This window comes from Varroa destructor, unplaced genomic scaffold, assembly GCF_002443255.2.
Source record: "Varroa destructor unplaced genomic scaffold, Vdes_3.0 BEIS01000004.1, whole genome shotgun sequence".
NCBI classification, from domain to species: domain Eukaryota; kingdom Metazoa; phylum Arthropoda; class Arachnida; order Mesostigmata; family Varroidae; genus Varroa; species Varroa destructor.
In genome coordinates this window covers 36417538-36440970 of record NW_019211457.1, presented here as the reverse complement: position 1 = coordinate 36440970, position 23433 = coordinate 36417538, and the positions used below count along the sequence as shown (strand labels likewise).

The window sequence follows — 23433 nt, the reverse complement described above, 5'->3', positions numbered from 1 at the left end:
TGTTTGTTTTCAATTGAGGATATGAAGACTAATTTACTATGTACGAATATTACTAGGTACGATATCCGCTAGAATGACCCTTTAATAGGTACCTTGTATGGGTATCTATCAGCGATTCCAAGCAATTCATCGTATTTAATCCAACCGTAGAAGTCGTCAATGATGACAGCCTTATAGTTCGAGTAATCGTACCACCACTCTCCCCTACTTTTATCGTAAATTTCATCTTTTTAAACCAGCTCCGTGGCGCATTTGCGAACGCCATAGAATTTGCCTGTGCTGGGCTAACCCCATACAATGACGAGTTTGGTCCTATGGTTTCGTTTTGATCTAATTCTAAGTTGATTTGCTAGATCACGATTTCCTCGGTTGTAGTTGATAAAGGCCGTAGGGTGAGTGTCAGCAATGTGTTGAACTGGGTCATCACGAGGTTGTAGCAGAATATCGACGACGTTGATCCTTCTTGAGATAGATGTTTATGTTCTTCATAACGGTTTTCTTTTGTACAATAGTTTCTATTTTGTTTTTTAACTTCAATGTGTACAAGTTTTGTGAGGTATCTTTTATGAGCTTCTATTGTTCTTGATTTAATGGAAGCTGCGTATCCGTATAGGTGTTCTAGTAGACGGAGCTTTTTCAAACCCCCATATTATATATCTCCAGTGTTTTGCATTCTCATGTAGCACTTTTAGATCATTCACAGTATAGCATCCAAGCAATTCGTAGGCATCTCATAGTTGCCCGGATCAGTATTATTATCGGCAATTTCCCGACACCCATGTATTTATATGTTGAGCCCCACAGAGTTGGGCTTAGCTTTTGTCACTTTTTGCTTTTGATTTTTTAGCTTGTTTCCTTGGCGTATGCGCTTTCTCCCTTTTGGTAATCTTGCTTCTTATTTTAAGTGGTACTTGGGTGATAGTAGAGAGACACAAGAGTTAAGGAAGAAGAGGAAGCAGATAGAGTTTGAGATAGCATATTCGCAACGAAGATTGAAAACGATCAGACAACAACTAGCAGGTACACTATCGAATGAGACAAGACATGCCAAGTGATATCACTACTATTTAAATGTTCGAGGGAATGCGCGATCGACAGGCGGGCAGATATTGAACTTGAACCAGTCTAATCGAAAGCATCTATCTTATCGTCCATCTAAAAGAAGAAGTGGAGTGAGGTTAGCAGTTCAGGATTTTATTGAGCACGGAGGGCCTGCTTTGTTAGCAGCAGCATAATCAAGTGTTGGAGCTGGATCCTTTCGACAGTTTATCTACGGACATCCGAGTTATTAATAGGGCACATAGCCGGCTACGTACTCGAACCATTAATTGATAGAGGAGGTGTTATCGTTTTCGTTTGAAGGGTTATAGGTTCAGGCGTACCCTCGGTTTGGGGCTAGTACATAAGACGGTTTCTTACTAATACGACAGATCATTGAATCCTAGCACGCCTGGAATTATAACAACGTTAGATCCCAATGAAGGAATTCATAAGTTTGTGTTTTCAACTAATGTTCTTCAAACCTCGGTGACTTGAGAAGCGAACTAGTCTTTTTCTCTGTTTACGAATAATTTGTTTTGAAGCATTGATAACTCGAATCGAATTGACAAAGAGAACGTTAACAGTAATTAGCCCCTGAAACATTGTGGGATGAATCTGTCGAAATAAAATGCTCTCACCTGTTTTGTGACCTGAAATTCAGGTTCATATCGCTTTGAATTATGACATCAATTGGCAAGCGAACAAAACCTAACCAACACCTAGCGACGTATAGCCGAAAGATATAAGACAACCAACTATTTTGAGCGGAATTGTAATACATTGCGACGGCGATGCAACGTAGAATATTTCAATAAATTTAATATATTTTAAGAGTGAAAGAGTAATGGTCAACTATCAAATACCAACCACAGATAGTGATTATGTCCGAAAACGTACATTAGCTAAATACATACATATATATAAGAATAATTTAAGCCCATTTTCTTGATTTCGCGTTTTATTTATAAGCAACTATTGCATATTTTTTTTAATATATATTTTAATACACTATTAACGTAAGCCTACATAAATTATTCAGTTTTTTAAAAAGACTATTTCTTAAAATTTACAAACGACAGCACGTATTTCTATATTGATACGTAAAGCTACTATTATTATTATTATTATGAAATATAACTTCTAAAAGTATGAGAGTCTACGAAATACCGACTAGGTTGACAAAAAAAAAATACTAACCTGTGGAAAACGGGAACAGTTCTTAAATTATAATAGATAAGCAAGGTTTTGCGCTATTTCATATAAAGCATATAAAGTAGGATTTCATCGGCAGTCATCACCGGAATCGTTGGAAGGTAGTTTCTGGTAAACAGTGTAATGAATCGTTTACTGGCAATTTTTCCCAGTTAAACTTGAATTACACCTAGTATTCAAGTAAGACATCCTCGTTCCCTGCTTATGCTAACTTTTCGTTATCGCAGCTTTTAACAGTCATTTACGAATACATTGATAAGCTTCTTGGTTAGTCCAATAGATTCGAGATGGTACGGAAATGCTCTAGTATGTTTTGTTCTACTAGATCTGATAAAATCGCTAAATATTTATACAGTAAATTGTGATTCGTAGCTATCGCTGTTCCCGAACTGAGAGGGCGCTTTCGGCAGTGATCTTCTTGTTGACGTATTTTCTCGGAATGTACTTACAATAGTCGCTTCAATAGACCTTCACCACAATTAGTAATGGTCTCGTTCTTTTGAACGGGCAATATTTAAATGCACTCGCTAGGTGGTAAACTGACAGTGAGCCAATTTTTAACTAATTTTTTGTTTCTAGCTTGTTGTTGTTCAGTCAATTCGTTGTCAATATGGTGTTTCCAATACCTGAACCAATTCGTGACTAATTTATGTATGATCGCGCCATCTGTTTGGACCTCTGACCACCTACCTATATGCTAGACATGTGGTCCTTTCTAATAATAATTGTCATAATAAAGACTGTAAAAGTTTTGAATGAAACTATTTGACATCATAGAAAGGCTACTAAAGCCGGTATCATGCTTAGGTATCATTCTTCTGTTCTGTATGAAGGGGCTTCTATGTATCTTTCGTTTTGACTCTAGACTTTGCGGAACTTTAAGGTTCTGAAGTGATTGGACAAATGTTAGGCCTATTGTTATTTCTTCATAAATCTGTGTTATTCGTTATACTAACGAACAGGCCTCTAAATTTTGAACTATTGTTATTTAGAAATTAAACAACAATAGTTTGGTATGTGTCTGTACCCCTGTCAAGTTGGAATCGGTGGTTTTTGGATAAGCAACACGGTCTACAATGTAAACCACCGCAACTTTAACAAGCAACGATACAAGCATTTTAGACGGTATTTCAGCATGCAAAGGGTCTTTCAGCTGAGTAAATTCTTTTACATAGACGTGATGTTGCAAGTGTAGCGTGTCTTCCCATATATACCTTTTAGCACAACTCATACTCCTCATATTCACATTTCATAAAACCACAAGTCTAGATACATCCTTTGTCATAGACAAAACCTATTGATACTATTGAAAATTTTATTAAGGTTCTTCCACTTTTGCCAGTGGGAAAGTTCAGGATTTCCGAAATCCTGCTTGGAACCTGGTAATAACGTAAATTGTCGATTTCAGTAGCATTCGTTCTGCGTGAAAAAATTAAGCAATAATCAGCCTTCGCTCAAATTATGAAAACGAGTCCCTGTTTTTTAATCAAGATTAGTGCAAGTTTTAACTTAGAGAGAACAAGCGTTCTGCTGGTACCAAAAAATAGTTTGTCCTAATTTAGACGGAACATACATATAAGATGAAGCACTTAAGTAATTCTTTTGAGTTATTTATAATACTATATCTAAATATATATATTCAAAGTAGCGTTTTTTCATTCACCGCGATTAGGTTTTCAGTTCGGGATTTATTACTAGCCATTTTCAAAGTATTCCATCTTCGATCTGCAAATAATATTCATAATACTTTAACAGTATTATTAATTAATCAAATATTATTTTTACTAATAATATAATAATTGTGTGTCAAGCGATATGGATAGATGTAAACTCGTTAAAGTACGCTAAAAATACGTTATATGAAAAAAAAAATTATACTTCGGGCTGATAGTATGCCAAGGTCCCAAAAACGCGATGTCTCCATATGTCCCAAAAGCCCAAAACATGTTTAACAGTTGGGAACAGAGGACTAATAGTTAGGATAACCCAGTGGAGTGATATATTTTCAAAATAGCTTTCTATTCAATTCTAAAAAAATTTCTACACAGAAAAACACATGTATTTTTTTTTAATTTCGAGTTCTTTGAATCGAGAATCTTCTGCTCTTACAAAAAAATTTAGGGATTTGATCGTTTAAAATAAATGGAAATTTTTGATAAAAGTCATATTCCTAGGTTAAATTGTTTCTAGCTGTGTTAAAAATTAGTGTAGAGACAATGACAACACTAGATTTATTATAGTATTAACGAGAAATATGCTTATAGATAAAGCAATGGTATCAGAAAGGTAGTTATATATATATATATATATATATTGAGCATGGCATTTAAACTGGGGCAAACTTTGGTACAGTTTACCGTAACAAGTATTCGTTCATCCGCTACTCATGGTATCAGACAAACGCCAGGTCTTTCAGAACGGTCTCATAATGGACGATAGTGCGTAGTTTAAACGACACTACAACTGAAGACGAACTGCAACCGAAATGATTGCCCCATAGGCGTTACAGATAAGCATAACGTTACAGATAAGAATGAAAAGCAGGTTCCAGAACACCACAACGTAAAGACAGGGCGGACTTCAAAGTTAATCACTGTCGCATTTCTAGTGATCCGTCTGTCTCTATTATATAGTCAGCAAAATCACTGGATGTGAATGAGCTGAGATGTCACGAATTGTTCATGAATACCTCAGGTACAGCTTACCTATCGTAGAAGTCAGACTGATGCCTTTTGTGAACAACAAAATCAATGAACTGAACCGGTATCGTGTGCAACTTAATTTTTCTAGAATCACGCAGCAGGTCGTTTTGGATTTCTTCTGGCGACATACTTTTTACTTTCGATGGAAAAATTGCTTACTCACCATCAGGAGAATGCAATCCTTGTGGGTAGAAGCCATATTTTTTCGAAGCACGAACGCATCGCTGAAGAAACTTATTTGGACGTTCTACAAACGATCGAACAGCTGCGGATAGCTGAAGTGTCTGAAGGAAGATCAGATGTTTTCCATCAAAAATGATGCTTCGGATTATAGTAGCCGACTGGTGTAGGGCTGGCTACTTGAGAATACAGGTGTATTTCGGCCGTTAAACAGTCTAAATTCGAATTTTTTGGACCACTACGTATAAAGGGTTACTGAATAGAAGTCTTTCATGTCAATCTCGAGTGGAGACTTCAAGAAGTCTCCGCAGTCGAGCGCCAAATTTGTGCTATCTATAGGACGTTCACGGACTCGCACCGGCATCGTGCAAACATTCCTTCAGTCAGTTATGTCAGATTAAAGCTACAGATTGTGCTTAGATTGAAGAATAACACTTGTAGTACATATAAAAATGTTTGTCGAGGGATTTTCTTTACGTTTGAGAATCTCATTAGTCTCAATTTAGGTGCCTTTGCTTACTAATCCAACGACGTAAGCGAGAAACAAGATTCTAGCAACAGTAGTCTGCTATTTATAACTCGCGCAATGATTAGTGATTAGAGCTAAAATATTGTAGAACAAACGATGTGTTTTATGCTTATATTATGTGCATTCGTCACAGTAAATGCTGCATTAATCGATCCAACTGAATGCCGCCGTGCTAATTGAAGCTATTCCATAAAACATCCTCAAGTTGACACTGCATACCCGTCGATCTGTGAAACTTTTTGCTAGTTAGAACTTAGAAACGTTGTGCACCTAAAGAATTTGAATGCATTCCGGAAGCTTCCAGAGGTAGCAATTTAAATAATACAAACACCTAAGCTACTATAAACGAAAAAACAGTTATTTAATCGTAGTAATTTTTATTGCAAGTGTAGAGTAATCTGCTGGAGTTATTTATGATTGTCTAGCATATCTACACGACTCTGTCGTCGCTTTTTTAGCTCGTTCTGAACATCTGCGATTAACGCATCCTCGTTTTCGTAGCCATACAATTTCTCCTCGAGCCGGCAGTGGGCAAGGTCTCGAGCCACAAGGACAACTGCCACCTGGGTTCGGTCGCGACTGTCCTTGAATATCAAAGACAGCTAAAGCAACGGCCAACAGGAAGTGAAACAACAGTAAAAAACTTGAAAAGTTACAGTAGTAGTTATAGTAAAATAGTATGTAAAGCAATGGCAGTATCTAACCTAGAACTTGCAATAATTTATAGCATGGGTGACAAGGCTGAGATTATTGGGGCATACACGTTTGTACCTTCGAATATTCAAATGTCCTAAATATTTCTTTCAATACTTAGCTTTAACCTAGGTCGCCGCTCATCGCCGCTTCCACTGTTTTCAAACTCTTAGGGAAGTTTTCATTTGAGGTCTTACACATGTGCCAGTTCTGATTATAGCTAGCATCAAAACAGTGTTTTACCACGCCTGCAGTTATTATTATCTATCAAAGATAGAAGCTTGCTCAGTCTTTGTAACGATAAGACGTGAAGGTCAACGTACGTGGTCCTCGGGTGAATCTGCGCCACACCAGTCTTTTAAAATGTCTTGCACCTCAGACATGTTCTCGTAGAATAGTCTACGACTATACTCCTTCTCTATGCAAAGTACCATCTACAAACAACGTGTTGAGGGCGTAAAAGGACATCACACAAAAAAATCTTTAGTGAATGCAGCAACTATACAGAAAAACAACTATTATTGATTTACTATGGGAAGCCTAGAGCCAGTTTTCTTCCAGATTCTTTGCTAAGTTTATCTGATAAATCCAGTACGTGTTGTACTTACTGGAGAACCTTCACGCTGTGGTGCTGCATAATTCAATGTTTTATTGTGCTCGAATTCACATGATAGGCCCGCAATCGAACACACGTCACCTGATACCGCTAGCCTGCTGTACGTTTTCATAGCGGCCATAGTAATGCGTTGGCGAATTATCGTATCGTTACGCCTCATCCCACACATTGATGTACAATCGCCAAAACCAAGTTTTTCGACGCTCGTTTTTGACTCGAACTCCATCGCGCAGTAACGCATAAACAGCAGCACCTCTGAGCCCATCAGCCCATCGTAGTGCTATTGGCATACGGATACCGTTAGTCGACAATTGATTAAGTTAATTACACATGTTATCTTACAACTATGTGGACTTAGTTTTTCAATCAAAGTCAAATGCAATACAATAAAATCCGTTCGAATATCCCCACAAAAAAAGTTCATTAGGTTTTTAGTTCTAACACTTAGCTTACGATGTCGAGTCGTTATGGTATCTCATATGGAAAACAGTTAACAGTGCTGCTAATCATATGCAGCCCTGCGTACACTGTCATACTGAATATGACACAATCGTGTGCGCGTCCATTAGCAAAACAAATTAGAATAAACGCCGAAGGCCTGGAATCGTAGAGTCCTTCATTCCGTGTTTAGTGATGTTGTAATAATAGCGTTATTATATCTGCAATAACATGTTTAGGGGGATAGTCTTGTTTCAAAAAAAAAGTTCAAACATCCCTACACCACATTTAGCTCCACACTCACATAACGCCTGCATACCTCATCAAACATAGAGCTCCTCCTGCTAGCCAGATACAGGATTTTAAGACATTTGGCACAAATCAGGGGACAGTTCGGAGCATTGGCTTCATCGCGGATTCGGCGGTGAAGGTCTTCGATTTCGGCCCAGCTCACTAATGTAATATAAACGTGCATAAAGGATCCTTGGTCCTGCAAATCCGGCGCCTCCCTTTGGATCTTTCTCACGATGGCATCAGTAATTTTGACTGTTATAGGGGAGTCAGGGATCGGGTCGAACGCTGATGGATACATGGCTCTAGTCATTTCGAGGCACCTCATAAGATAAGGCGAGAAAATCCACGGCAATCCTTTAAACTCTGTCTTTGGATCTGTTGGTTTTGGATTGTACACGACAGCATAACATGCTGATGCCAAATATAGTTGCGTTTCAGTCCTTTTTTCTTCATTGTCTCTGTCAGTATCAGAGAGAGCGTTCTCCACGCACTTGTCAAAATCTTCGGTCATTCGTCGGCACAAATATGACCGCTAGAGAAAGTGTCAATTAGTTAGGTATATTACATTCAACCACTGATAGCCAAAAACCACCGAAAGGTCATTTGTCTAAAACTTATTTGCTCGTTCCGATGTCACTGCACTTAGTCAAATTATATGAGTTAGTTCTACAATCATGTAATACTTTTGCCTGGAAGCTTGAAAATAATATAGCTAAAAGAGGGACATGCACTCTATTTTAGGCAAGACAACGGGAACACTGAAAAATATCTGGGTGCTCCCGAAAGCAAACCAGACTGACCTTATATCTCGCAAATTTGTATTACGGTTCATAGAATACTTATTATTCAATACACACACTACCTTTGTGCAAGGCGAAGCAGAGTTATCAATTCTGAATGCCGCCAAATTTGAAACTAGGCTTACTTAGGCCTCCTTACATCGCCTATAGTTTCGTCTTATATGAAAGAAACCTAAAGCGCCTTTTGTATATAGCTGCCGAATAGACCGGAGCAACAAGCGAAGAAAATAAATATTAGAGGTAAATAAGCACCCATAAAAAATCGTGCCATTCTGCTGAAATGCAAACCTGTGCCGCAAGCTGTTCTTGCCGTTCTTCAACCTCGTGGAAGTTTTTACTTTGATACTTATCAAAGTGAGTGATGAGCCCAGTCATCAATTCAGGTTCTGAGACAATGCCAGCTTGTTCAAGAACTTTACGCAGCCGCTGATCGTACAGCATGACGAGTCGCCTGGCGGGTTCGGCCATCTTATCCCATCCGGGTAACAGAAAAAGCTCGTTCACATATTTATCATCACTTCCCATAGACGAGAGGTTGAAAGAGCCTTCCAGAACGCGACATGAACGGAATAAGTGTCCAAGGGCTCGATTAGATCTGTAGAAAAACGTCAAAGCCGAGAATAGAAGTTTAAGATTATACGAATATCTACATGCACAGGAATAGCAGGAATTTTAACATGATGTATTGTTTAAAGGGCAAACATCTGCTTCTTGTAAAACATGCTACCTAGAAGATGGACATAAAAAGGCATAATTTCCCACTTACCTGTACGTCTTTTTATGACTTTGTTTTTCCATGAAGTCAGGATAACGTTTCACAAAGTCTGACACTCCGCAATTATCTTTATGTCCGGTTTTTGCGAAATCTAGGCAAGTACTTAGCTTGCGAGCTAGTCTATCACACTTTTCGGAAAATATTCCTGCAAAAGTTTGACTAATATTTGTTAGATGTTTTGACTACTGGTCTAGTGTAATGAAACATACGGTCTAAGCTTGTTTGGATTACTTAATTCTTTACATGCTACGTATAATTTTTAGCGTATATATTTTATCTTTAAAAAATTATCAAAATTTGTGGAAGCTGCACAGTAAGCCTCATTGAGTGCGTAATACTTATCATTTAGAGAGTGGATCTTGACTACTTACCCTCAGGTTCCTGATCAGCACTAGCTAGATGAGCATTGCTAACTCGACCGACCTGATCGGTCATGATATAGTCACAAAAGAACTCATAGTAATCTTTTAAACTAATATTGTTTTTTTCTTTAGGGGGTTCATCAGAGAAGTTCATTGCGGGATGGTTATATAGCACTGCCCGACGGGATGTGCTTGGATTCTCCTCAGCACCGTTGCGACGATTTTTGCACTCCTCACACTGACACTTCACGTTGAAACCAATAACAAAAAGAGAGCACACTAAGTATCAACTACTTTGATCTAAAATGAGAAATGTAAAGAACCCTACATCTTACTCGGCAAAAACGAAGAAATTATTCCTATATGGTATATGTAGAAACTAACTGTCCGTTTTTCGCGTGAAACTTAGAAACAAAAAGGGAAGAAGTTACTTGTTACTGTGAGGCCCCAAGCGCTTCATTGATTCTCATCTATAGTCAATCAGATGAGTGCTAACCCTATAATAGATCATCTGCCATATGCTGTGTTATCTGCGAATCTCATGGAGGTTACCATTATTTATGAAAAATACTTGCCTTGAAAAAAAAACGTTCGTCCCAAATAACCGCGTACTCGTCACCGTCCAGATCGCTACCAGCCATTTCGTTCGAATGAGGGCGAGGCCCTTTAGCTGGAAACACTATTACGTCCTTTAGGTGGGCCAGTTGCGGCACGTCTATTGCGGTGAACATTCGCACGTCACCAGGAGCAACACACGGACATTTTGTCACCACAACTGGACCTTCGTACAGTCAAAGAACAACACCAATAACACAAAGTGAAAACAGCTATGCGCTAAAGATATTTTCTATATCGAAACAACAAATAAAATGATACTTTACTACAACGATACTTTATAGTCCTTACAAGGACAAATGGATAAGCATCTTGTGTAAACCTGAACCGAGCTCTCTACAGTAGTGGAATGTCAGTCGCTTATTAACCCCGTTTACCTGTTAGAACCTTTGTTGTGCCTTTTAATTTTGTTTCGGAATGTTCGTCGTCCTCTGCCACATTGTCCCTATTTCTTTTCGATGGATTGGCGCCTCTTTTGGTTATTCTATTATAATAATCCTCGTCCGAAACGTCTTCACGTACTGTATACTGGACATACACCTCTCCATATTCGAGAGTTCCTGTTTCATCCATTACGCCGAGCAAATTACGTCCTAACGTCCACGGAATAGCGATTCGTGACTTGCTCCGTAAATTTGCTACATTGTCATAATTAGAGTCGGAAGATGATTAATAACGAGCGAGAACAAGCATCAAAGAGTATTACCTAACATTTTGTGTAACATAAACAAAGTGTCCTGGTTACATCATTCGTAACAATTGAAATATAGAAGCAAGGCTTATTATTCGCTCGTTGACCAAATGGCTGCCTATTCGTTGACCGTAGAATGTAAGTATCTCTATAATTTACTAACACTTCTGCTATTAAATGCTTGTTAATGTAGGCATCGTTGTTAGCGTCTGCATGCTAATTTGCTGTAGTGAACTGAATCGTTCTACACGCAACTTGGTTGGTGGTATCTGTCGCAACTGTTTCTCTTATTATTCCTGAATTAGTAGTCTTATTGACCGTTATTTAGCAAAGCACAATAAAGGTATGAATATACATAAGGCCGGTGTGACCATTTATATTCTAGCCATTTCGAATATTTTCACGTTATGAATTCAATTTTTGTGGTTACTAAATGCTTGCCTTGAGAAACAGTCCTGCCTGATCTAAAACTAATATTCCAAAAAACTGTGACTCAAAAAAAAAAGCAAAAAGTTCAGATGTTACTGCTTACATAAAATGCTATTGTACAACGTAAGCAGCATTGACCGGAAATATGGATCCCTGATGATCGACATATGGTTATCTCGAAAGTCACGGAAGTTTAACGCAAATGCGTCCTCTTGATCGTCTCTTATATATGACTGGAGCCGTGCAGCTGCGGCTGACTCCATCAAAAGCGCATCCGTGAAGTCCAGAATATTGCGTTCCTGCATACACAATAACCATACAAAAACATAGTTTGGGACATCTCCATTTATCTCCTATTATTGTTTACGTTTGCCATCGCTCGAGCCGTAACGCTAGCCAGCTCTAGGGTTGTGTTGGCAATATTCTTTTCTGTCCTGTATATGCATTTTGTTGTAGCTACTTATTTTGCGTTAAAAGTAACTTGATGCGTAGATAATAGTAACCTTTCGTTTCTATAGAAAATAGAATGCCTTCTTCGAAATCTATAGACCTCAAAATCTGCATCGTCAAGTACTATGAAGTGCATTAATTGATTAGATCGCTGCGTGCGTTCATTTATTTCTAATAATTTAATACAATCCGATATTTTTAGTACTCCCTCACACCCCTAGTCGTTTCGACTGTTAACAGAGTATTTATACGAATATATGCTAGCCGGTAAGACCGTGGACTTCGAGAAACCAATCGATGAATGTTGGATTTACCTCCTCAGAAGGGCTATTAAGTAGCCTCTGTCTTTTGAAACAGAGGTCTCGTCCGTATACGATCAATGTTTGTTACATCTTTTGTTATATATTGTACCTTGCCAGCACGATACGACTTTGCGCTTTGTGCCGAAGCACTTATGAATTCCTCTTTCCCATATTATATCTCATTTTTGCGTTACGCATCTGACGTATACCTAATGCTAAGATACGAATTTCGTATCTTAGCATTAGGTATACGTCAGGTAGCTTTTTTTAGAAGATGAAGATATTAATACATACAGAAGCTAAGAAGATAAAGCTGCGGTCATGATTATGCAATCTCGTACTTCAATACACATAATATTAACTTTATTTAATAAAATTGTTGTTGATTACTTTATTTAATAAAGTAATCAACAACAATGACAACCAGACTCAAGAGAGCGCACACATGTTATTTCTACATACCTGATAGTGCAAGAATACGTTAGTTTTAACACCCATCTGTTCGAGGATTGTAATTATCTGACGATTCAAGGTGACGTTCCCTGAAAAAAAATGTTAAACGATTTTAAAAAGGTATGGCGGACCTAAAGTTCCGGTAACCCAGCAGTAGCTGCTATATTTGCTATATCGCGTTTTAGCACTTCTTGTTTTTGCTGTATGATCTCTTACGAATAGTTGCTTTTCAGCGTAATGACGAGTATTTACAACAGTAACTTGCACTCGGTTGGTACTATTTTGCAATATAAAATCCCTTCGTCCCACGCTAGCCAAGCCAAGGGCGAACATCGAGGTGGTCAGAATAATAAAGGACATTTAGGCCTTTGAATTTTAATATTAAAGTTTCGAAATGTAATAGTTTCGAATGGGAAACTATTTGTTCATCGCATCAGTCGGAAACTTTGAAGACTAAACTATTTAACCGACCTGGCAGAAAAATGAATGGTCGTTTTTTCTTGCAGGCAGGCAGGCACAAAGCAAAGGAAAATGGACTTACGCTCTTCAGAAACCTTAATAACTTCAAACGAATCAGAAGTATCACATTCAAATTTGACCATCGATTTTCGAAGAACAAGCCGGCGACCCTTCAGGTTCGGGTCCACAGCAACCATTCCCTTGGCCCCACGGTATCGAATCTAATAGCGGTCAACGAGCAAATATAAATATTAGTTATATTGTGGGATAACACATGTGTGCTTGACGAGACAAATTTCAGATTTATTTTTGCATATTGATTCGTAATATACTACTTAACTAAATGTCGTTTTGTTTATATTATGATTTTGTTTTTTCGTAGCTTTAATCTAGCAAGCTTCGTGAGTACAAGCTCACTTGTCTCGACAAATCGATATGGATCTAACAGATATTGACTAAGCGCGAAGTGCACAACTTTACAATGATACATTTTATACTTGTTGGACAAACCTGAAAAGCGCAAGGTATTTTATTTTTAAGTGTGTCCTTAAGAGCATTACAGACATCGTCTCTTAGCTCGGGTGAAATTTTCCCAACTCCGTCGCTGAATGTATATGGCTTACGGCTCGATTCATGCATTCCTCCTGCAACCACCCATAATTATATTCGCTTCTTTATATATTTTTTTATCACAATTAGGGTTCGTATTCTTATTTCTTTGATTTAAAAATCCTGTTATTGACAAATGGACCAGAGAAGATCGCAAGGACACTGTGATAGTAAAAGGACAAAAGGAGCGCTAGATTGCTTATGTAAGGCTACTAATTAGTCTCAATTAATTTGTCTTGACATATTGATTTATTTTCATATAACTCAATTTGATTTTGGTGAGACATTCGTTAGATTTTGGCAAAACCGATTCCATAACCTAAGATAAAGTTCAACGAAATGTAACAAAATGTACCTTTAATGTCGTCTATGATTTCCAGTTCGTCGTTAGAAACCTTAACTGTTTCTGTTGTACTTGAAAAGCATTGGCCTTCGCGAGCCATCTTCTTTCCAACATATTTGATGTTATCAAAATTTCCCATCGATTTACGAATCGTATGTGCTGTTCGACCCTTGGATAAGAAAAAAATAATCATTTAGGCGCTAACCTATTTACCTAAGTTCAGACAACACATCTTAACCTTTCGGTCGCGGTTACAATTAATAGCAACTATTTAGTCTAAAAACCAATTAAAAGTTTTTCCACTTGAACGATATTTTCATTATATAGATATAAGATTTTATTCTTCTTTCTCATTGGCCTCTAATATGGCAACTATGACAAAATATTTTACGTCTCTACGATGTAAGTTTACGATTAACTGTTAATTGATTTCAACGCAGCGACCTGGAGTCCCTTAAGTCTAACAAATGCCAAGCAGTTGCAAAATCCACATATATATATATATATAAACAACTGTTATTTAGTTGCCCTTTTATAGTAAAGTAAAATTGACTTCATGATAATTATGGTGTTTTTGAAGATTCTCGTTGAATTATATACTTCGCTGTCTTCCGAGTACATCCAACAACCGTGCTCTCTGAGCTGCGATGAAGAGGCCGCCAGGTACTCGTAAGTGCGCCCTACGAGTCTAACGCCCTCCTCCAAGAAGAAGTATACCGTCTGCCTGAGGAACTCTCTGCCGAAAGGCCCAACACAACCGTGCGTTAAGGGACATTGATCGTCATCGAGGAACGCCACTCTCAACATCCTGTCAGGATCGACTTCCCTCAAGATGCGGTTGTCACCATGCTCGGCAGGAGGGCGAAGTATTGTCCTTGATGGAGTAACGTAGACCCTGTTAAAGTGAGTTAAACCTTTGAGTATCACGTTTAAAATCATGTGAATATTATGTTATCCCATCGTGGACATATTGAATAAACATCTACCGATCTTGTGATATCTTAGCAAGGCTCTTATATAAGCAGATCCCATCAGTACGAAAGCTTTCTCGTTCTTTTTTAATTAAGAATCAGGTATTGAATAATCAACCAGTGTTTATCATCTCGAAATAAAACATTGCTGTAACTACCGTTTAAATGAATTTAGTGCACTAAGCGACGTCTCCAATATATTTGAAGTATCATGAAATTTAAATAAGTTGTAAAGGAAGGCTTACCAATAGCCTAAGTCGAGACCAGTTAAGAAAGCGAATCAGTAAGTGTGTGTGTGAAATAAGATTCAGGGACCAATATAGCTGGTGCAATGGCAGGACAGAGGCCGTAATTCCTCTTACAAGCATTTGGGCATAATGTAAGTAGCATTGAACGCACTTGCTGCAGGTTCCATCAAACTGTATAATGCATTTTGATTCGCCGCTCCGTATCATTCTATTGCTTGCTGATGTACAGTTCTCATATAAAGCAATATCCTTAAAACTTAGTTAGTGCCTTATTCTAATTTTTTACTCCTGTAACAATAATAACTGATATTTTCGCACGAGAGTATGTTATAGTTTGTCGCACTTATTAAAGACTACTATTAGATGAAGAGAAAATACTTCGTAAGCATAAGGAGGGCGCGTAAAACCTAATGCACTTGTAAACCCATTTAATGCACTTTGCAGAAAAATGCGTACAAAAGGCGCATTTTTGGTCGAAAAGCGTACTTTTATAGTACTTACTTGTATACAACCCGCATGCCTTTTACGAGCGGCTCGTCCTTTACATGGTCAATCCCTTTCTCTTTCTCCAGGCGATCCTGCCTGTGAAGCTTGTTCAGCACATCATTTACTGCCCGGCGATATATTATCACGTTACCCTCATCTATAGCCTGCGTTATTTCGAACATTGCTCTCTCAAACATTTTTCCATCTTTGTGCGCTTGCGCTTCTAGCTGAGAGCAAAACTCCTTCATCTCATCACTGCAGTACGACAGAGGAAAAATAACAAAGACAAAAATTGCATTTATTCATAGTTTTCACTTTGACAGGAAGCACGTGTTTTATGATGATAGATTCCCAATTGCATAGGTAACTTAACATTTATCAGGGCATAGTACGACCAATAAGATCAATATAAAAAACAAACGCTCACTTGCTCATGATCGCCATCTGACGGCAAAGATCAAGTGAGATAAGTCTACAGGAATCAATCGCGTATGCTGCACGAAATGGAATACGCGGGTATAGATCATCAGTCAAATGCCCCCGAACCTGAAAGCGATCCTAGATTTATTAACCGTGTTTAATTATTCACTATTTCTTAATCGCCTATTTCACGCTTTACTAATGATTTTTCGCGGAGAAACATTTTGATACAAATTAATGTATACACAAGCGCTAAGATTTCCGTAAGACTAAACAAATCCGCACGTACCGAGACACAGTGCCATCTTCTTACTGTGATATATGGTGGATAATGTAATGTAAGACACTTAAGCGTCACCCAAGGCGCAATCAAACTTATCAAAGCAGGAATCACAGAGCTGCAATATTCTTCTTGATATTACAGTATCGCTGTTCAGCCCACGTTTGCGAATTGCATAAATATAGAGAGAGTCATAATACTAGAACAACATAGTATTATCACGATTTCCAGATACGTTTCAGTAAAAATCTATATGAATTGAACTAAATTAATCCGGCACATCTTGCAGAAGTGTAATCGGCAATATTTAGCCATTTCTTTAAATATGATTAACAATTTGGTAACGATCTAGTTAAAGATCGAAGCCTCTAACTTACGACAAAGTTTCGCCCATCCAGCCAAAAAAATAAAATTTTATTTAGAAAAACACATTAAGTTCGAAATGATCTCCCATACTGCAGCTGCTTGTAAAGGGGAGTTACGATTAATTATCTTATCGGGATCTTAGCGGGAAAATCCGATGTCGAATAAAATCGGATTACCTTTGTTGTGGTACGTAAGTTTTAGGAACACACGCATTAAATGAGGCCACGTAACGCTAAGCACAAACATTTAAAACATAAGGTTTTGAGAAGAAGGAATTATTGCATTGATTAGTTAAATTCTCACGGTATAATTGCGTTATTAATAATAAGAGAAAGAATAATTTCAGACACGCAACAAAGCGACAATGTTTGTGTACGCCAGGATTCGAACTCAGACCGGCACATGCTCGCAAATTTAGCAGGCACACACACTACCCACTGCGCTGTCACAGAATGATGCACAACATAGTTTGTACCCGTCAATCCTGATTTACTTTCAATTCTAGGATACGATTGGCATAGAAGTGAGTATACACAAAGCAGAAATAAATTTATTTAGGTTACTAACCGCTTTAATCTTATCGTTATGTGGGCGTTTAATACTGTTTACTTTAGCCACGAAATTCGTCGTTCTGTGGAGCCGGCTAAATAACCGATGCAACAAGCTCAATTGTTGGTCTGGGAGCCGCAACTTCAGAACGTTAGCACCACCTGAAAGAATGAAACTTGTACAATATGATTACAAAAAAAAAATAGGGGACCCTAAAGTGTGAATTTCAGAATAACAAATATATATTGATACAATCTAAAACAAATAGTGTCGATTTTCTCATCATAAAATGATAATTCGACGGTAATCTTATCTACAATAAAAAGCACATCATTAGATGCAATTGCTATTAAATCCGTTTTTAAAATGCCATAAGTATCAATAACAATGATTATTATTAATACAGACTATTAAAAACGTATTGCAAAAGTATTTAGCGATGCGCTTCACTCTACGTCCACTAGGTGCTAGAAATTAGTTACAGTAGGTACTATTAGAATATATCGCTTCGAAATACACCTACGGCCATACCATGGCATTGCATTGTCGGGAGAAAGCAGCATATTAGCATAACAGCTTTCAGATCAAATTCACAAGTTCCTAAAATCAATAATAAAAGTAGCAAATGATAATAATAACAAAAGTAGATGTACTAGTCATTTTCAGTTTTTGATAAGTTTACCTCGTAAGCATCCACTTCTCTAGCACCTAGAATTAATTACCAAGTCTACGCAGATTTGTAAATCCCATACTGCAGTTCCTATTCTTGCATCCCATATTATTGGTACGATACACTGATCGTGGGTCCCGTTCTCCATCATAAATGAAAAGAGCACCAGGATTGGTAAGTCTCATATAAATTTCGGTAGTATCTTGCAATTCGACGATGACGCGCGCAATTGATTTATATTTTATTTCCAATCGATATTTCCTAAATTGATCCAGGTTTTCTTCGCAGGAATGTTTGTGCGTTATGGCCAAGTTCAACTGTGAATGCGTATGATCGAACGTCGCCTATAGTACAACAATAAACAACCAAAATAAAAGTTACACGCTTTTCATCTAATAAAAAAAAATGGCATTTGAATTGTATTTGTGAGAGCTATTAAAAGCACCATCTGTTATTCATATATCGAATGCAGGTTTTGATAATCCTAGCGTGAAAATGATTGTTTATATATATGGATGCTACCTTACTTACACAATGCTTGTTCTAGTGATGGTGGTTTTCAATTATGTAATTACCAATATTTTCATTTATATTTTTTTCATTTCATAATAGATTCAAATATTTGTATAGAAAATTATTTACCTCTAGTTTAACGATGTTCTCGGGGATATATATCGTGCTACGTTTTGCTTTCACTGTGTATTCCGGACAAAAGGTCGAAAGGCCATCGATAATGCCAAATTGTGCCTTTTCAATATTTAAAGTCGTCCGTGTACGCCACTCAATTTTTCCATCGAAAATTGAAATGTCGCTTCCCCGATTGATCCAAGCCTCTATTGGAGGATCTTTGCACCATTCTGTGTACAAGCAGGGCAATGTATCTTCCATGTCCGTCTCAGAGGTAAATTCGAAGATCGCTTCAACGAACGGAACTTCATAAAGGAGTTTACTTTGCTTGCGACGCGTCAAACTACTCGAGATCCCACTATGAAGGTAGCGAAATTGCACAAATCGATACTGCGTCACATACTTCCACTGAGATTCAAGAAACCGTTCAACCTCCTTAACCTTAGCATTATATTCCGCATGTTGTTCTTCCACAGTACCATCGGTCGAGCAAGGAAAACTTACAACAAAAAGCGACTGCATCTTTCGTGTACGTCCACCTGCGGCAATATGATACCCAGAAACATCGTTAATGCTAAAACTTAAACAAAGTTTCGAATGTTTACTTCAAAGTTTTATAGTGTTATATATTGGTTTCTTACAGTGAGCGGGTCGTCTACGCTATCGATTGTGCTCCAAGTATTGTTAGTATGAAACTTCAGCCTTAACAAAAAGAACGAGAACAATGAATAACAACAGCGCTAACAATAATACCAACTGGATCAGCAGCATCCACATACCTACAACAAGCGCACTGGCATTCCATACCATTGGTGAAGACAGCTTTTCTAAACGCAACCTTACCCAAAACGACTTCCTTTACTTTTTGTTTTTGCGTGCGACCTACGCATTTAGCCACAAATCGTTCTTTAGACGCAAGTGGCACTCTGTTGACTTGTCTTGGAGAAATAGAAGATCTGTTTGTGATGAATTCGCTTTGCACCGATAAAAGCATTACATCGTCATTATGGACGATCTTCATTTAAAAGGCGGCTGCAAACTCGAACATTATAATTTGACCGATTATGTTTTTTATAAATCACTGACACTCGCATTAGTACTAAGATTGTGAGGCTGGTTTCGCAGGTACTTCGTTGTCGAGATACGCGTTTATAGAATTAAAAGTTTACGCCTCTTCAATATCTCGAAAGCAGAGAGTTTAAGAAAAATAATTAAATTCAAGATTTTTATATTTATGAAGGTCACCTATCGATATCAATATATTTTCAGGTGTTTTCAGAATATTTATCAAAATAAGAAACCAGATGTGGCTTTAGAAATACAGTGGTAGTGCTTGATTAATGAGCAATCCATAAAAAATAAAGCAATAAAAAATGCATATTATAAGCTGTGAAAAGGCACCTGTGTGTGGACAAAGTTCTAAACTTTTCCCATGTCTTACCTAGTTTAACCTGATTATCGAAGCCAAAGGGACAAATTGGCTAAAACTGCCGATTCACAACGCGTAATGCGCTTCAATAAAAAAAAAAACTGTTTGTATTCAGCCATAGCTATCGGCTCATTACTCTATTATACATTTTAGCCCTAGTTCCTTATTGAGTTACCCATCACGCGAGCCAGGATACATGCTTGGAATTGCTCTAGGAGTGTTCGATGTCACGCTTCCAGTATATCGTTAGTGGCCAACGGCAGGTTTCTGGTAAAACGTTTGGTCAAGTAGAGGCGTACTCGGAGAGAAAAGCAGGAGAAGCAACGATGCCGGCCATGACTAATACGATTATGCAATGTTCCCACTCGCATGCCTTATCAATCTCGCTAGATCCCAAAAAAGATGGCACTCGCTCTTGCTTGTTATTTTTTCGTCGCCGTCCATCAGACTGGACTGCAATCGTACGCTTCTACGAATGAAATACTCTACAATTAATTATATCCACTAATCTTTGTTTTTAGCCATCATCAAGTAAGGCATCAACATTTGGGGTCGACCATAACGTAATGAATCCATTTGTGAAATCAAGTAAGGTTGGTTAAAAATATATTAATTAAATGAAAATAATTTTAATTTGTAATAAGCAGTTCATTCAATTACAATTAAAACGTGTAATTAGCCGCAGCACGTAATTTAAAAATTTTTCAATTCGATGCTATTATATTATGAAACTTACTTTTACCCTGTTGAGCCAAATTGGCAAATGCTCGATATTAACGCAACTAATTATATAGACAGTATCCTTATAGTAAAATGCAAAAAGTAAATACCAAGAATGGAAGTACTTAATTGTAACTTTTTTTCTATCTGATTTGCATTTAATCAGCGTAACCTCGCTTTTCCTTAAAAACTTTATATTATCAATTCTGATTTCACAAATGTAAGTCATAGGCATCTTATATAATTTTTTTGTGAATTTCTACAAAATACTTATATAATCACGATAGCACGATCAAAGCACGGCTTCATTCATAAGTGAATTTGCTACTGATAAAGCAAAACAGTTAAACATCAGTGGATTTCTGTCTTCAAACTTCGAATTCTACAATTCACCGGTTGTGTCTTGCTCATATCATTTGGTTTGCATTACGTGACCGAACTGAAGATCTTACTAACCCAATAAAAACTAACAAAATTAACACGTTCAGAAATGACTGTTTATGGACACGGAGCGGAATGGTCCCTGTCCGAATAAGTAGGTTGGATGAGTCAGTGCCTGCGAACAACAGAAAGTGGGATTAGTAAAAACTCACTACAGGCGTTGCCCTTTCAAGTCTGCAATCACGTGCTTTCATTTGAAGCCTTGATTAAGTCAGTTAGGTAACCGTCAGTCTCAATTTCGTTTGCATAAAGATAATCATAATATAAACGTCTGTTAGATAGAATAGAAGTTTTAAACTATATAGATTTGTTTTAGAAAACTTCGTGTCGGTGTCTGTCTTGGCATGTTTCGGAACTTAAACCAGCTTAGTAAGCGATCCTAGGCTTAGCAAGCAAATAGGTGAAAACTGCGTCAGCACGGGGATGCATTTATCAATACATCTGTATTAGAGCTTAGTGTAAAGAGGAAATACAGAAGGCAAAAAGCCTACATGTTTTTTTGGTTCCGTCAGTTAATTTGTAAATGGTGCATGTACACAATTGAACGAGGTACCAACTTGAAAACGGTGATGAAAACGCTACGAATGCAAGATAGATCTTATCATGCGAATCAAACAATTCAGTTGATATGAATTGTAAATCTTACCACAATCAGAAATATATAGTCGAAAAGGAGGTTGTCTAAACGTACAGTTTTCAACATTTTCACTTAAAAACAACACTTGTGAGCGAACAACACAAATAATCTTTACACAGCAGCTTTGAACTGGCGAAACGCTATTTAATCAATGGCTTTTACTTTAGTCGGAAGCCATGTTGTAACTCTAGGAAGCTTACTGACATTAATCTGCGTTTCTCGGAAGGCATTCGTTAGATCTTCTAAAACATACCAAAAACATTTAGAGCGTACCCGGTAGGAAACACGATGACTCAAAAAGATCGCAAATTCCATTAACAAAACTCTGCCTAATTAAATTGATTCACAGTTAGCCCTAATCGCTTACTCTGAGCTGGCAACAATTTTCTCACAACTGCCTGATTTTTTTCAACTACTCGCAATTGACCACGGGCGAGACTGACCAGTGTCTGACTGAGCGAGCTGCGCTGTTCACCTGATGAGGGCACTTCAACGTTGTCGATCTCTGCCTTTCTAGAAATGCAAGTTGTTCAGCACTGATGATTGTTCTGCCAGCCCTAATTCATACAAATGTATGCCATCAAACATGAAGAGACGTTTTGCGTTCCGTCAGCGGCTGCTGCCTAGATGCACTAACAGTTTGTTGGATTTAGGTTTCAAAAGAAAATTTCTCACAGAACATATGTGCGAAATCCTACCATAGATCACATATATCTACAAGTGTTTTAGTGCCATACCTGGATTAGTTTATTTCGCTCGGCTATATAAACGGCTTTCTTTACCAATTACAACTGCTTAAATAAACGTCGGCTTATTATTCGATTATTTTTAGTGTATATATGATAGTGTCTGAAGGTTATGCGCCCAATATAAGAGCAGATGTGTAAGATATGCATTAATCTGAGTAGTTCGTTCTCTACACGACATGAAATCATTTGCTCCAAAATTTCGAAATTGTTCCCCGTCGCTTCGAACGAATATCCCCAGAACATGTTTTTGTATGGCAATGTAAGCCAGGAAAAGGCTATACCAGAACATATTTTGGCAGTGTCGGCGTTTTTTTCTCTTTTAGTGCCGCTACGATCGACGGTTCGACGCTTTCCCTAAGGGCTGTGATTTCGTCCAGTGAGATAGTCAAAATGGCCACATTAGTGAGAGATGTTTTAGCGTTACTAGAGAAGAAAGGCGAACTCACCTCGACACAATGCGCTGAACTTCTCAGTCAGGATCACCAAAAGATTATTGGTGCTATAAAATCGATTCTTTCTTTTCCAGAGGTAAGCACAGCTGTCTGACTGTGTTGACTGTCTAAAATGTCTCATATAGTATGTATTCCGTAGCTACGACAAGGGCTGCTTATGTTGAAGGGTGCAGATGAAGAAATCAAATAACTCAGGTGATGATAACATCGTAACTTAAAAAAAAAAACGGATTTCTGTTGCAATAACTGACAAAAGCTCATGTATGGTTGATAGAGCAGCATAGTTCATCTGGCCAGTTTAGTGTGTCCCTGAGAACAGCGGAGTAACTAATACAGCCTCTAATCTAGGCGATAATGCCAAGGAAAAGAATGCCTAATGCATCTATACACATATA

General features: G+C 37.8%; 2 protein-coding genes across 3 annotated transcripts in view; one reads left to right on the top strand and one right to left on the bottom strand.

Moving 5' to 3' along the window:
* Positions 1-6021: 6021 nt before the first annotated feature.
* LOC111249053 (uncharacterized) lies at positions 6022-22367 on the bottom strand. Its single transcript, XM_022802366.2, has 21 exons — positions 22205-22367; positions 18626-19149; positions 18036-18327; positions 17332-17474; positions 16126-16244; positions 15714-15953; positions 14594-14888; positions 14006-14162; positions 13552-13685; positions 13124-13262; positions 12592-12671; positions 11481-11676; positions 10635-10895; positions 10218-10423; positions 9652-9886; positions 9272-9425; positions 8794-9100; positions 7731-8237; positions 6966-7253; positions 6681-6791; positions 6022-6266 (listed from the first exon to the last, which is right to left on the bottom strand). Exons 2-21 carry the CDS (start codon positions 19130-19132, stop codon positions 6072-6074), a joined length of 4566 nt encoding a protein of 1521 aa, XP_022658101.1. The 5' UTR covers positions 19133-19149; positions 22205-22367; the 3' UTR covers positions 6022-6071.
* Positions 22368-22770: 403 nt separating this feature from the next.
* Positions 22771-23433, top strand: part of alpha-PheRS (phenylalanine--tRNA ligase alpha subunit) — a 6010-nt gene continuing 5347 nt past the window's right edge. Inside the window, exon 1 of one of the 2 annotated variants that reach the window (XM_022802368.2) lies at positions 22771-23114. In XM_022802368.2, the coding sequence (XP_022658103.1) occupies positions 22977-23114 (138 nt within the window). In that variant the 5' untranslated portion in view covers positions 22771-22976. Of the gene's footprint in view, positions 23115-23214; positions 23234-23433 lie in introns of those variants that run through there. The other variant, XM_086988026.1, reaches the window with a different exon arrangement.